The 13,086-nt window shown below is 51.4% G+C and overlaps 4 protein-coding genes across 4 annotated transcripts; 2 read left to right on the forward strand and 2 right to left on the reverse strand.

Annotated features, from left to right (window-relative positions):
* Nucleotides 1-167: 167 nt before the first annotated feature.
* Nucleotides 168-4,682, reverse strand: J7T55_012451 (uncharacterized protein; the record flags this gene model as incomplete). Its single annotated transcript, XM_053137337.1, has 7 exons — nucleotides 168-1,613; nucleotides 1,671-1,876; nucleotides 1,939-3,415; nucleotides 3,616-3,694; nucleotides 4,068-4,073; nucleotides 4,425-4,447; nucleotides 4,509-4,682. The coding sequence occupies 7 exons, from the start codon at nucleotides 4,680-4,682 to the stop codon at nucleotides 168-170; spliced, it is 3,411 nt and encodes a 1,136-aa protein (XP_053000248.1).
* A 502-nt stretch (nucleotides 4,683-5,184) lies between these two features.
* On the forward strand, nucleotides 5,185-8,066 carry J7T55_012452 (alcohol dehydrogenase; the record flags this gene model as incomplete). Its single annotated transcript, XM_053137338.1, has 6 exons — nucleotides 5,185-5,563; nucleotides 5,615-6,190; nucleotides 6,426-6,516; nucleotides 6,805-6,990; nucleotides 7,073-7,426; nucleotides 7,493-8,066. 6 exons carry the CDS (start codon nucleotides 5,185-5,187, stop codon nucleotides 8,064-8,066), a joined length of 2,160 nt encoding a protein of 719 aa, XP_053000249.1.
* Nucleotides 8,067-8,752: 686 nt separating this feature from the next.
* On the reverse strand, nucleotides 8,753-9,142 carry J7T55_012453 (uncharacterized protein; the record flags this gene model as incomplete). Its single annotated transcript, XM_053137339.1, has 1 exon — nucleotides 8,753-9,142. The coding sequence occupies one exon, from the start codon at nucleotides 9,140-9,142 to the stop codon at nucleotides 8,753-8,755; it is 390 nt and encodes a 129-aa protein (XP_053000250.1).
* Nucleotides 9,143-10,727: 1,585 nt separating this feature from the next.
* Nucleotides 10,728-12,464, forward strand: J7T55_012454 (uncharacterized protein; the record flags this gene model as incomplete). The annotated part of the gene is made up of 4 exons (XM_053137341.1): nucleotides 10,728-11,288; nucleotides 11,369-11,821; nucleotides 11,886-12,090; nucleotides 12,154-12,464. 4 exons carry the CDS (start codon nucleotides 10,728-10,730, stop codon nucleotides 12,462-12,464), a joined length of 1,530 nt encoding a protein of 509 aa, XP_053000251.1.
* Nucleotides 12,465-13,086: the final 622 nt, after the last annotated feature.

Raw genomic sequence — 13,086 nt, forward strand, 5'->3', positions numbered from 1 at the left:
CCTATGATTGCTGACTTTGCAAAGCACAATCCTACAATTGGAAAACCCACAAGCTCCGGGTAACCAAATAGATTAACTGTTATGTTTTGATCAAATAGTCGACCTGCGTAGGTATATGTGACGGATGGATGACTAGAAGAACAGGAACAGAGATACCATGCTCACCACTAGAGCAACAAATGACCCCTGAGAACCGCCAAACTTGCCTGATTTTGTTGTGATCCACCGTTGCCACTGCCGCCTCCATTGCCACCTGTCGAGTTCCCAGTGTCACCACCCTCCACAATCACAGCGAACTCCGCCACCGTAGCACCAACGCCGTCGTCACCCGTAGCCTGGTTTCCCCAGATGCTCAGCGTCGCGTACCGGCCGCTGTACACCTCACCGTCCACTGTCACATTGGTTGTGTTGCTCGAGTAGGGAGTGATAAGAGAAATACTTTCAGCGTTGTAAGTGCTGCTTATCTCCACATTGTTGTTCTCTGTAACGTTGGATGCGCCCTCACTGATACCTGCGCCCCCAGCGGTGCCGCTGGTATTGGAGAACGTCACGGCGTACCCTCGAGGCGGCGCCTGCGCCCAGTCGAACCTGAAACCCGCGACGCGCTCTCCCGCTGTGTCCTCGCCGAGGTCGATCGTCACGCTGCTCGTCACGTTGGCGGCGATAGGCTGCCACTTGGTTGAGACTGCGCCATCGTTGGCGGCGAAGGGAAACTGCCCTGGCTCGAAGTCCTCCGCGCTCGCTGCTGGGAGGCATTGTGCTAGATTGCCTGCCCAGGTCTTGATGGTGCCGATGTCTCGATTTGGGACAATTACGGCATCACCTGAGGCTGACAGCTGGTAGGCTGTGTCTGTTGTGTTGCTGCCAATTGTGATCGGGATGGACGAACTAGCATAGGCCTGGTTGGCGTTGGGCAGGCTGTTTCCCGGACTTCTGCTGAGAGTAGTGTGTGTCCTATTTGATGTCGCGTTGATCGCGTGGCCCTGCCAATAAAATGTTCTGTAGTCCAAGTACGGTATTTGTGGTGGGAGTGACGGATCAATGTTGATGGATTCCAGCTGTAAATGAAGGCCCAGGTAGCCAAATATGGCCACTCGGTTTGCGCCTCCCGAGCCCGTCAAAAATGGATACGCAGGGTGAGTTCCACCATTATCGGTATAGTCGTCTAGGAGCTGCTCCGAATACTGAAACCATGGCGCCCGAACGTAGGGGTGGGATGCGTATACATCGTAGGTGTATGACGAACAGCCGGAAGGGGAGTACGCGTTTGCGACGATACTGAACACGCCATACGTCATCCCTGGTCCATTCGGGGACTGCTTGCCGGCGTAGTAGTCTAGATCAGACAGAGAGTATGGATTTGGGTATGAGAGGAAGTCGTCGACGAGTACGACATCGGCCTGCTTGACGGAGATGGAGCCATTCATAGTGGCGTATTCGAGGATCAAGCTCGCCTCTTCCAACACAGGCAGCTCAACTTTCGCGCTCTGATTGGCTGCTGCAGCATTCAGCTCCAAGCTGAAGTTCGAGCGGAACGCGTTTGTCCTGTTCAGATGAGTTTCTATCAAGGCCATGGTGAACCCAGGGTTGTCAACATGGTTCGCGTATTCATCCTAGAAATGTTGATTAGTGAAAACTGCATGATTTTTGTGAGCTACATGGACACTTACTGGGTCGGTGGCATTTGTGAGCTCCCATTGTCCTGTTGACTCATTCAAGGTGAGCAGATCGGAATAGAAGGTGGCGATGGCATCATAAACGGGGAACATTTCATTCCTGAATGTGCCTTCATCGCCAGTGACTGCGTAGTAATTGTACAGACCGAGACCAATGTCTCCATTGATATGGTATTCATAGTCAAAACATGGCCCGGTCCCTATGCAGAAGATCAGTTCCATCCCCCTTTGAACTGAGGATCACAGCCGATTGGGAGCTCACCTGTGCAATTTCCGAAACGTCCACTTGTCCAGGGGTAGACTGCACCTCCGTCCGAAAACTTTCCTGTGGCATTCTGTGAAGAAATAAAAGCCATGTCGATATTCTTCTGCGCCTGTGGAAATAGCCTCGTTCTGTAATTATCAATGGCCCTGGCAGCCTCAGGGAAGGTTACGACCAGTCCAGACCCCATCCAGATATCGGCGTCCCAGAAGATAAGTCCTGCGTAGCTATCGGACCCAAGCCCACCGACGCTGATACTATTCACATTCAGCATCGAGTTGTTCCCAGCGGCAGAGATAGCATTGGGGCCGACGGTACTTTGGAGCATCTGGAATGGGTTGGTCACGGATGTGATTTGTTGCTCGATGATGTATGGGTCACTCGGAAGACTGTTGTTGTCTGGAAAGGAGTAGTCATCGACAGAATCCGTCGTCAGGATGCTCGCCCATTCGGCTTTGTGTGACTCTAGAAGACTGCTGAAGCCTGCCGCCGCCGCGGAGGACGATGCATCTCGAGCAACGGACTGCGGGTCTGGGAAGGCATCTGTCGAGGCGCCTCCGATGTACTTAGTTATCGTCGTAACACTGCCACCTCGGACATTGACCTCCGCAGACTGTGCTATGCTGGACTGATTTGCCCCTATAGTCGGGCTGTCTGTGATCGGACGTGTTGTTGAGAAGCCGTCTCCTGAGAGTCTCGAATAGATGTACGCCGTCACGTTGTTGATGCCATTTGGTCGCACAGCCGTCCAGATTGTGCTGTTCCCTGACCCTTTGTCGGCAAAGTCCGTCCGCACAGCACAGTCACCGTCGATGACATCGGTGACCGTGACATTGAGGTCAGAATTTGCTGCAATGGTCAACTGAACGGCGGCCTGGTTGACGTTCAGCTTGTGGACGAAGATGGTGTATCCGATCCCCAAGGACGTGCCATTTTCAGGTGTCCAGGTATAGTTCCATGTCATAACGCCAGCTTTGAAGTCCACGGCCGAGCTGAAGTCTGAGATTTGGGCGGCATCTACTGATGCATTAAGTGTCTGCCCTCCGACATCGAGGGTGAGGCCAGCCCAATGCGGCACACCGCTAATGACGCTCTCGCCGCCATACTCTTGCAGCCACTCGAAGTTGGTTCCATTGGTGGTGGGTTGCAGGTCCCAGAAGCCGCTGATGGTCGCAAATGTCTGTCTCCGGCCGAAGAGTGGCCAGCCGTTGATTATATCTCCATTGACGGGAGTGTCCACCTCGAAGAAGGGTCCGACGGCAGCGAGGTTGATTCCTAGATAGCCATTGGCCAGGGACATACGCGATTGGTAGTGGCCTTGGTCGAGCTGCGTCGTCTTGAGAATCCAGTTGTCATTGTCCCATGTCACGCCATCGAAACGGGTGTTGTACGTCTCAGCCACCACGGCTGCCACGGCTGTGGTGAGAAGGAGGAGCGATCTCCTCGTGATGAGAGGCACCGTTGCCATAATCTCGCCCTGTGCGTTTGTTGCGTACGTGTTGCTTGAGGGTCAAAAGTCGGACACGCTCAGCATCGAAGACATCAAACGGGGCAGAAGAAGTAGACGATGGACTTATGCCGTGAAAGTCGCACCGGAGTAAGACATGAGGGGTAGAACAGACGATAAACAAAGCAAGGCAGACCGTCGTTCAGTCAGTCACGCAGTCACGCACGTACTCGGTGGATAGCAAAGCAGCCAGAACCAACGCCAGAATCTTCGATGGCTTCAGGTGGCTTTTGGCTGCAGGTCTTGGCCCTGGGGTTAGCCTCAGTCCAACGTGCAAACACCACGTAAAAAGCCTCAAGGATCGTCCCCCTCACGCCGGGAACGGCAAGGGGCCCAGGTCGATTTCACGTCATAGTGGGAAGGCCCGTCGTCCTTGCCCCACGAACCGGACAAAAAGCTGGGCGAAAAAGCCATAGCAAACAGGAGAGAGGGAGGGGGGGGGCTAAAACTTAAACCTAAAGGAGATTTTGGCTGACCGTCCGTATATGCAGGGTTTAGATGTGGGGTAATTAGGACCTGACCTCAGCTGCGGACCAGCAGGAATTATGGCCGAAACGCCAACAAGAGCTTGTTCTGCACTCTGTCCCCATAAAGGAGCTTGGACGAGATAATGGGACGTTACCATTCTCTGCGGCACGGCCTGTCAGTATATGGATAGTCTTCAATAATCGTGACATGCTCAGTCCTTTCAGTGTCAAGATCCAACCTTACCAACAGCATGCGTCGGCACATCCGCCCACCATTCACTTGTGCCATGCCAAGCGACAACACATGCATCAACTGGACGCGTGTGCTTAATTTCCATCATTAAACTTTCTCATATTGAGAGCCGACAATAAGCCGGACGGCGATTCGACGCGTCTGAGACAAAATCTCGAAACTGAGCGTTCCTCCCCTACCAGCCGAAGACAAGAGATTGCGCATCAGTGTGTTCTAGCAGCCTCTCATCTGCCTACGCCATCTTTAAGGCCACGCTGACGTCCTGAGGCTGGCATCCTGAGGCTGTTTAGACAACACGGAGTCAGTCCTTTCCTAGCGTGGAAGGGTAAACCCCAAGTCTGACTAAAGACAGCAAAAGCGAAAGGACATGGACATGTGATGGACGTTGTGCGTAGCTGGATAAAAAGAAGAAGGCAAAAGCAAGCAGTGGTTGGGCCGGAAGACGATCGAGATAACCATTCTTGGCCATGTCGCGGTCCATATGGTCTCGAGTGAGTGCGGCTACGTCGAAAAGCATTTGACAAATTGCACAGGGCGTCCTTCTAAGTTCCGGCCCATACCCTCATTCAGCTATAAAGGCCATGGGACTGTAGCGCATGATTTGCTGCGAGCGAAACTCGGTTCCGAGACATCCGGAATGTCTATGCTTCTTTACTCTGGTCCAATCATCTACATGAACAAGTGATGGTACCGAGTGAACAATGAATGGAATTTGGAGCCATTTAAAAGAAAGAAGACAGAGCAAAGAGTTGTCACTAGATATCTAAGTTGCCAGGATAAAAATTGCACCGAAGCCGTTTGAAAGTGGACTCACTGAGAGCGGGGAATCTGTTGGAATATTCTAAAATGAATATTATTACTAATACGGATGATCTTAATTCTTATGGTTACACACCCTGAGGGGTGACACCTGCTTATAGGGGAGCTATCGCCCACCTACTCAGCGCAAGGCTTGGAAATGTTTCAACGAGTTGCACTTCTAGCGAGGTTCTTCCAAGCCCGAGAGATTGAGAATCACTATGGATGGACTTGCACCGTACGCTAACGACCATAAAAGCCCAAATGGCCCAGGAGATGCAAGACCTAATGCATTGAAAATCATCCGAGACCAGGGGCTAGATGGGAATCTCGAGGGGAAAGTTGTTCTCATCACAGGCTGCACTTCTGGGATCGGCGTGCAGACGGCAAGGGCAATCCATGTGACTGGAGCTGATGTGTACTTCACGGGACGAGACCAAACAAGAGGCCAGCAACTGGTTGAGCAGCTCTCAAAGGATGGCAAGCCTGGCAAAGTGGTGTTTCTGAAGACCGAAATGGACTGTATTGCGGATATCAAAGAGACTATCTCAAAGTTCGAGGAGAAAAGCAGCGTTCTAAACATCCTGATCTGCAATGCCGGTGGGCAACTTGAACTGTCAGAACCAAATCAAATCCACTGACTGTATCTAGGCGTGGCTTTTATGCCGGAAGGGACAACGAAAGACGGATTTGAGAGCCATTTTGGGATCAACCACATAGCCCACTTTTACATCTTCCAGAAACTGAAGAAGATGCTCTTGCAGTCTGCGACGCCGGAGTTTCCATCGCGTGTGGTGATGGTGTCATCTGCCGGACACCGCTGGTCTTCTGTAAACGTGGACGATCCGAATTTCAGGGAAACCCCCTACGACACCTCAAAGGCTTATGGAGCTTCAAAGACGGCAAATATATGGATGGCCAACGAGATTGAGAGGCGATATAACTCGCGCAACTTGCACGCCACATCAGTACATCCGGGGATGATTCTCACCTCCCTGGGTCGGAACCTGGAGGGTGGAGGTGCTAGCATGTTCGAAGCGCCGAACATCGCACCGCGAGCCAAAAGTCTCGAGCAAGGCGCAGCCACGACGGTCTGGGCGGCTGTAGGGGAGGAATGGGCACATCGGGGTGGTCACTACTTGGCTGATGTACAGAAGGCAGACTTGGTAACGCCGGAGGCCGTTGACCCAGGCAGTTGTTATTCACCCCATGCGTTTGACGAGACGGGTGAGCAAAGGTTGTGGGACAAAAGCCTTGAGCTTGTCCAGGGAATAGATCCGGTCAGCATGGGAGACTCGTAGTTAGTTTGCAATAGGAACTCATCGCTACCCTTTCCATGTCAAAGATAGGATGGGAAACATAACGAAATGTACAAGGCGAAATTGTGCCAAGATACCCTAATTAGAAGCACAAGTGCGATGGCCGTGGTTGTGGATACTGGAACGGGAAACGGTTGAGCTAGAACTTGAGGCGTGGGGTATTTCACCTCCGACGATTGGTAAGTATCCGACAGCTGCAGCAGAGCAAGACATCGACAATCTGACGATCCTGACGTGACGAGAATCGACAGTGGACCCCAGGAAGGGACACAACGGGCTCGTCGTGCTGCCAAGCGAATGCTGGCCTCCCCTCAGCCAAGGGATCACGGCGATTAGCTAAACTCCGTCCCTACGGCCGTCCTGGCAACGTAGGTCGGTTTAAGACGGGGCGCTCCAAGGCCCCGCGCCGGACTTGTCTGTCCGAAGATTTGGTGATTGCAGAGTCGCTGCTACTAGTTATATACGCAGAATTGGTATGTCTCGACTCTCGAGATTTAAGTGTTGAGACTTGATTTACCCTAGCCACCAACCAGTGATCTTGCTACTGGACACCTCCGCCTTGACATCCCACTCGGCCATCTGCCCCGCCTCTGATAATATCATGCCGCCTGTGAACCTCCCTAAACGAAAGTTGGGCAAGAATGGCCCTGAAATTGTAGCTCTTGGGCTTGGTCTAATGGGCCTCAGTGTTGCCTACGGTAGTAAAGCGTGCGTTATACACCGCCAACAATGTTGCTGGAAGCTCGCATGTCGATATAATTAGGCTGACATGACCCCCTCCCGGAAACAGTTCTGACGAAGAACGATTGAAGTTCCTCGATCGCGCGTGGGAGTTGGGCGCCACCAACTGGGACACCTCGGACGTGTATGGTGATAACGAAGACTTACTGGGCAAATGGTTCACACTTCATCCTGAGCGACGCAAGGATATCTTCTTGGCCACGAAGTTCGCTGGCAAAATAGCGACTGACTGGAAGGGATCCCCTTCCTTTGTCATCGATTCCTCTCCAGAATATACCCGCGCTGCCTGTGAGCGGAGCCTCGAGAGATTAAAGGTCGAATCCATCGACCTATACTACATTCATCGCCTGGACGAAAAGACACCCGTTGAGAAGACCGTAGAAGAAATGGTCAAGCTGAAAAAGTAAGGAGCTAGTCTACTTTCGAGATTGATCCCTGAGCGCTAGAAGTTTGCTAACGGGTTAATCAGCGAGGGCAAGATCAAGTACTTGGGCATCTCGGAATGCTCATCGACAAGCCTTCGACGCGCCTACGACGTGCACCCTATTCATGCGTTACAGGTCGAGTACAGCCCGTGGACGCTCGATATTGAAGGACCGGTGGGAACACACCTGCTGCAAACAGCGCGTGAGCTGGACGTCTCTATCGTCGCGTACTCCCCGCTTGGCCGTGGCATCTTGACAGGACGGTACAGCTCGCTGGACGATTTCGAGGAAGGAGACTACAGGCGTGTGGTCAGCAGATATCAGGGCGACAACCTCGAGCACAACCTAGCCACTGTCAAGAAGTATGAGGAGCTTGCCACGCGGAAGGGATGTACCGTGAGCCAGTTGGTGCTGGCCTGGATTCTGGCCCAAGGACCGGATTTTATCCCCATCCCAGGCACTAAAAAGATTAAGTACTTGGAGGAAAACTTGGGTGCTTTGAATGTAGCCTTGACCGAGGAGGAAGTAGCTACTATGAGGTCTTTGGTGAAGGCTGGAGATGTTGCGGGGGACAGAGGCATCAGTGTAAACGAGTATGCCGATACGCCGAGTCTGTAAATCCTACAACAGAATTCCCAGCTTGAACTATTTACAGTATCCAAACATGCCCCTGAAACTTCAAATCAAGTATTGCTAGAGTTCACATAATCTCAATTCGGGATAAAGATACATCTGGTCAGTATTAAGGCTGCTTCATTGGTGGTGCTAGCTGTATAACTGCGCACCGCCTTCTTGCACAACGGGTGCCTCCGGCTTGACACTAATGAAAGAGCCATTAGGCAGCAGCCAGCGGAATCCAGTCCAGCAGAATGATATCATAGAACGCAACAATAATTGGGTGGATTTGAGGGATGCTACTGAAATATCAAAGTCATGACAGGCACACTTTTCGAATTATAGCTGGAGTCCAACCCAAGATTCCTTGGCCAACAACGCAGGAACAGTCATGTGTGGCCTACAGTGCTGTCAGGAATTGTTTGCTCCATATCACACTTAGGTAATTTCAATACTTGTAACGAAATGAGACAGGGAAATATTCCATTTACGCTCTATCTACTGACACGGACCATCGAACCCGTAATCAGCCAGTCTCTCACAAATAAAGCAATCATGGCTTGTATGCGGGGCAGCAAGCCAGGTCAACTCCTCAGAGCTGATGCGGGAGCCTTTCTCACGAAGCTCCGCCACAAGTTAATCCATTCTCGCATAGAACTCGCATCATCACCAGTATGCGAGATAGCGAATTAATCCCGATTTTCAAGACCAATCAAAGAGACCTCTTTGTTCTCATGCTCGTCTCTGTTCTGGCCTCCTTCCTGGGAAACGTTCCGGCCCTGCTCTTCCTCCTCAAGAGCCAGAAGCTGGTCCTGGAGTGCAAGTTTGTTAGCTTGACGGCGCTCCTTGGCGAAAATCGCACCAAGGAAATTGTCGTCGTCCTTGTCTAAGCCCCACTGCCAAGCACGAGCCTCGATTCCGTACTGCTTGCGGTTACGGTCCTCGATAGTGTGCGCTCCAATCGCCTTGTACTTCTCCACCACCTCACGACGACCAGTGGGCTTGCCACGCTTGGTCTTACCGCCACCTTTCTTCCAATTCTCATTCGAAGACAACGTATCCTGCTTAGCAGAAGACATGATCGCAGTTCTGCTGAAATGCGCTGCAACAGATAGAAGTGGTGGATTTCAAGAGTCGAGATTGAAAGTCCTGGCTCTTGATGATAGTGTTGAATGTGGAAGTTGTGGATGTGTTGAGATATGTGTGGCTCAACTAAGAAAGTGTCATGATTTATACACCCGTGCTTTCTGGAAACAAGCTGCTAGCACGCAGTTGATACACATCACAAGCACCAATCGACACAATGTCCTGATTCCAGGCCACAAAGATTTTCCCTTATACAACACTTTTCACATCACTTGGAGGGGGCACATTCGTCCCGTACAGCCGCTATATTGTCAGTATAACATAGCCATTGTCCAGTTCTCTAAGCGGGATGCCGTGCCGTGGGTGATGATCTTCTCTTACAATAGGCTGGCTCGAGACTCTTTGTGTTCGAAGCCGCTGCTGCCAGGCATCCAAGCACTTCATTATTCATCCTTTTCTTTAATCTGACAGCTGCCTATGCTTCTCAACTCCAACTGTTTGAGGCTCAAGCGGCCCAACGTTGCTAAATTGCTAGTCTACTTGCTGCGTAGTTGAGGCACAATGCCGTTGCCTTGGAAGCTCAATGCGGCTAGGTGAGACTCAATTGTGTGATCAATCTGATTCGTGGAGAGGACCATCGTTCGTAGCAGAACATCGAGAATGACCCTGTGTGGGCCACTGTCGTTGGACACGTACACACTGTGCTGAGGAACTTCACCAACGACGAGAAGACTGGCCCCCGTTGGGAATCCGTGAGCTTGTCAAACGAGAATCTCAAGGTTGGCTTTGTCGACGATGCGTGCGTTGCCAGGTTGTTCCCCCAGGTCTGTTACCCAGGCTGTGAAGCAATCCCAAATGTTCAGTCAGATGATGGCGTTGAGCAGGCATACTAGTTTGTGCCTTATTCTCGACCTTGCAAGGCCTTAGTAAATTTAACAGGCGTTGTGGGAGGATATAGGAAGACTGAGTCTTTGTTCAGAGTAATAGTCATGAAAAGCACATGATTTAGGCATGTAATACAAGTGTAAATTTCATAGGTGCTGGAATCTTGGGGAGTCGATCCCCTTTGCGGGGAAGGACGGGAGACAAGTGTTTCTCGTCTCGATCTGGTGACGATGGTAATGGTTGTTGAGATTTACCTATAAGCATGTTGGGCCCTACACTCTGCCATGTTGCGTGACATTCGCAACGGCGATCGACACACAACAGACTTGAAGTAGCAAGTAGTCCTGTTGCATTTCATCCTGTCATTTCTCCTGGTTGGGGCTCCAGAGCAGCGGGCATTTTCTTATCTTTGGAGAATGTGCCGTCGTCCGATGTATCGTCACATCGCTGTCAATCTAGCGGCTCCACAATCAATGGAATGGCTCCCTGGCCGAATTAGGCAGGAAAACCACACTGACTCGCCTCCTGAATGGAGGCATTTCGCGGCATCCCCTGCAGGTCCCGAAGCTTGGCCAAGCTTGTTTCGTGGGGCTCCATACGCACCTTGTATAAGGGTGACCGATAATGAGATGGGTGGCTCGTGCGGCCAGGGTACGATAGGAGAAGATTGCGCAAGTCACACTCCATGATGCCATGAGGCATGTTGTTCTCGCAAATAAAAGCGACGGTGGGGACGTACAGGAAGAGCTCCGTGATCTTGTCAGTTTTCCAGACTTCGAGCCTGATTGCTCTTCTCGAATTGTCAATCTCAAGACAACAATTTGGCCGTACACCACCTGGTCTGTCCACTTGGCCCATATCAAGATGACTAGACTCTCAGGAACCATCCTCGCTGTCACGGCCATGGCCTACCCGGCGCTCGCTGCTCGCCAGCCCAGCATCCGAGCCTACACGCCGGCAGCCCAGCAAGCCAGCAGCGGCAATAGCGTGACATCCAATGTGCTGAGTCTGAAGAAAGGCAAAAAGGCAGCCAAGTCAGCAGGCCATCTGGGGACATTACGGTCCAATGTCAGTTCCTCGTCAAAGCACAGGTATGGCGCGGAGCCAGTCGACAACCTCGATTCCGTGGAGTACGTCGCCGAGATCGAATGGGACGGGACACCAGTTGAGGTCATTGTCGACACCGGATCGAGTGACACGTGGCTGGTGCAGGCCGGATTCACATGTGTTGACGTGGACGGTAACGTCCAGCCGGTATGTGCACCCCCCCCCCTCCCTCCTGGTGGGCAGTACACAAGTAGGCGTTGCGCAGCACACTGATGCCTTACTTACAGGAGGCCGACTGCTATTTTGGTCCGGTGTTTAATGGCACTTTCGATGAGGGGTCAATCAAAGATGAGAACTTCAATATTGAGTATGGCGATGGCGAGTTTCTGACGGGCGTTTTGGGCTACGAGAACGTCACCGTTGCCGGACTCACAGTCGATCATCAGGAGGTGGCTCTGGTCAACTACTCCTACTGGTTTGGCGATTCCGTGACAAGCGGTCTTATGGGACTTGCATATCCCCTGCTCACAAGCGCATACCAGGGTACAAATACCTCCGCAGACTCTTTGTCCACGCAGGTTGAGTATGACCCAATTATCACCACCCTGATCAAGGAGAAAATAATCGACCCTGTCTTCAGTCTCGCTCTTGACAGGAACTCCGACAGCGGATATCTGGCCCTGGGTGGCCTGCCCCCTGTGAGCCATACAGGATCCTTTGCAACCACTCCTGTCTTAATGGTAAGTTCTTCTTTGCATCACATCGTACGTATAGTCGGTATGAAAGATCTGACCGTCTCATTAGCTCGAGATCTACGACGAACCCAAGATGGCAACTCAATACAGCTTCTACACTATCATCGCAGATGCATACATCTACGATGGATCGGAGAAACGAACTCAAGTCAACACTGACTCGTGGAGCAAGTTGGCCGCACCCGCAACCGTCAATACCACGCAATTTCCTGTTATCGTAGACAGCGGCACTACACTGCTGTATCTTCCGACGGGTAAGGCTACTCTCTCACCACTACGTTGGAATATGAACAAAAACTCACATCGCTACTCGATAGATCTGTACGATGATATCGCCGCTCTCTACGATCCGCCGGCAGTATACATTGAGGACGAGGGCGCATCGTTCGCACCTTGCAACGCGAGTGTACCCTATGTCGGCGTCAAGATTGGCGGCACAGTCTTTAATATCAGTGATGCCGACCTGCTGATGCAAGAAATCGTCGACCCGACTACTGGATACTGCTTGATCGGACCACAGGATGGCGGCTCGGGCCCGTACATTCTTGGGGACACATTTATGAACAATGTCATCTCTGTCTTCGACATCGGCGCCAGCGAAATCAGATTCGCAGCTCACGACTACTAATAACCTGTGTTCTCTTCTTATTGTACCTATATATCCTATGTATCCTGCAACGGCAGAACAGACACACATGAGGTTCTGATACATTCTTGTCTTTCTCATCAGAAATCGACCTTGTTCGCAATCTTTCTAAAGCCGCCGCAATTGCGGGCATGTCACAGCCAACTCCACTTGCAATGGTGACAGAAGAAGTCAAACGCGTCCTAAGCGGGCTTGCCAAGCCTGCAAGTTATTGCACCTTGGATTTGATAGGTGTTGGGCAACATGCCTCAGAGTAGTGACAGATACACAAAACCACTAGACTGACAAGCACGTAAGACATGTTTTGAGTTCTATGAAGTCTCGGTAAAACTCTCGCTGTTCTAACTCTCCGCACCCAATTGACGTTGGGACTTGGTTCCCAGGGACTGCTTTCAGAATAGATGGCCAAACCAATTTCAAAGTTGATCACCTCTTCCACCTTGATCAAGACTCAAACTAGGATCTAATCACTCAGACTACTTCGGCTCAATTAAATTTGTATAGACTGATTACATCAATTACCCTCTTGCCTGGATCTTTCCGGCAAAATTATGAAGTCAACCTGTATCTATATGCTTGTAAGGTATTCGACCGTGTGTCGACT

The sequence above is a fragment of the Diaporthe amygdali genome (genome assembly GCF_026229845.1).
Source record: "Diaporthe amygdali strain CAA958 chromosome Unknown NODE_2_length_3802984_cov_64_841326, whole genome shotgun sequence".
NCBI lineage: Eukaryota > Fungi > Ascomycota > Sordariomycetes > Diaporthales > Diaporthaceae > Diaporthe > Diaporthe amygdali.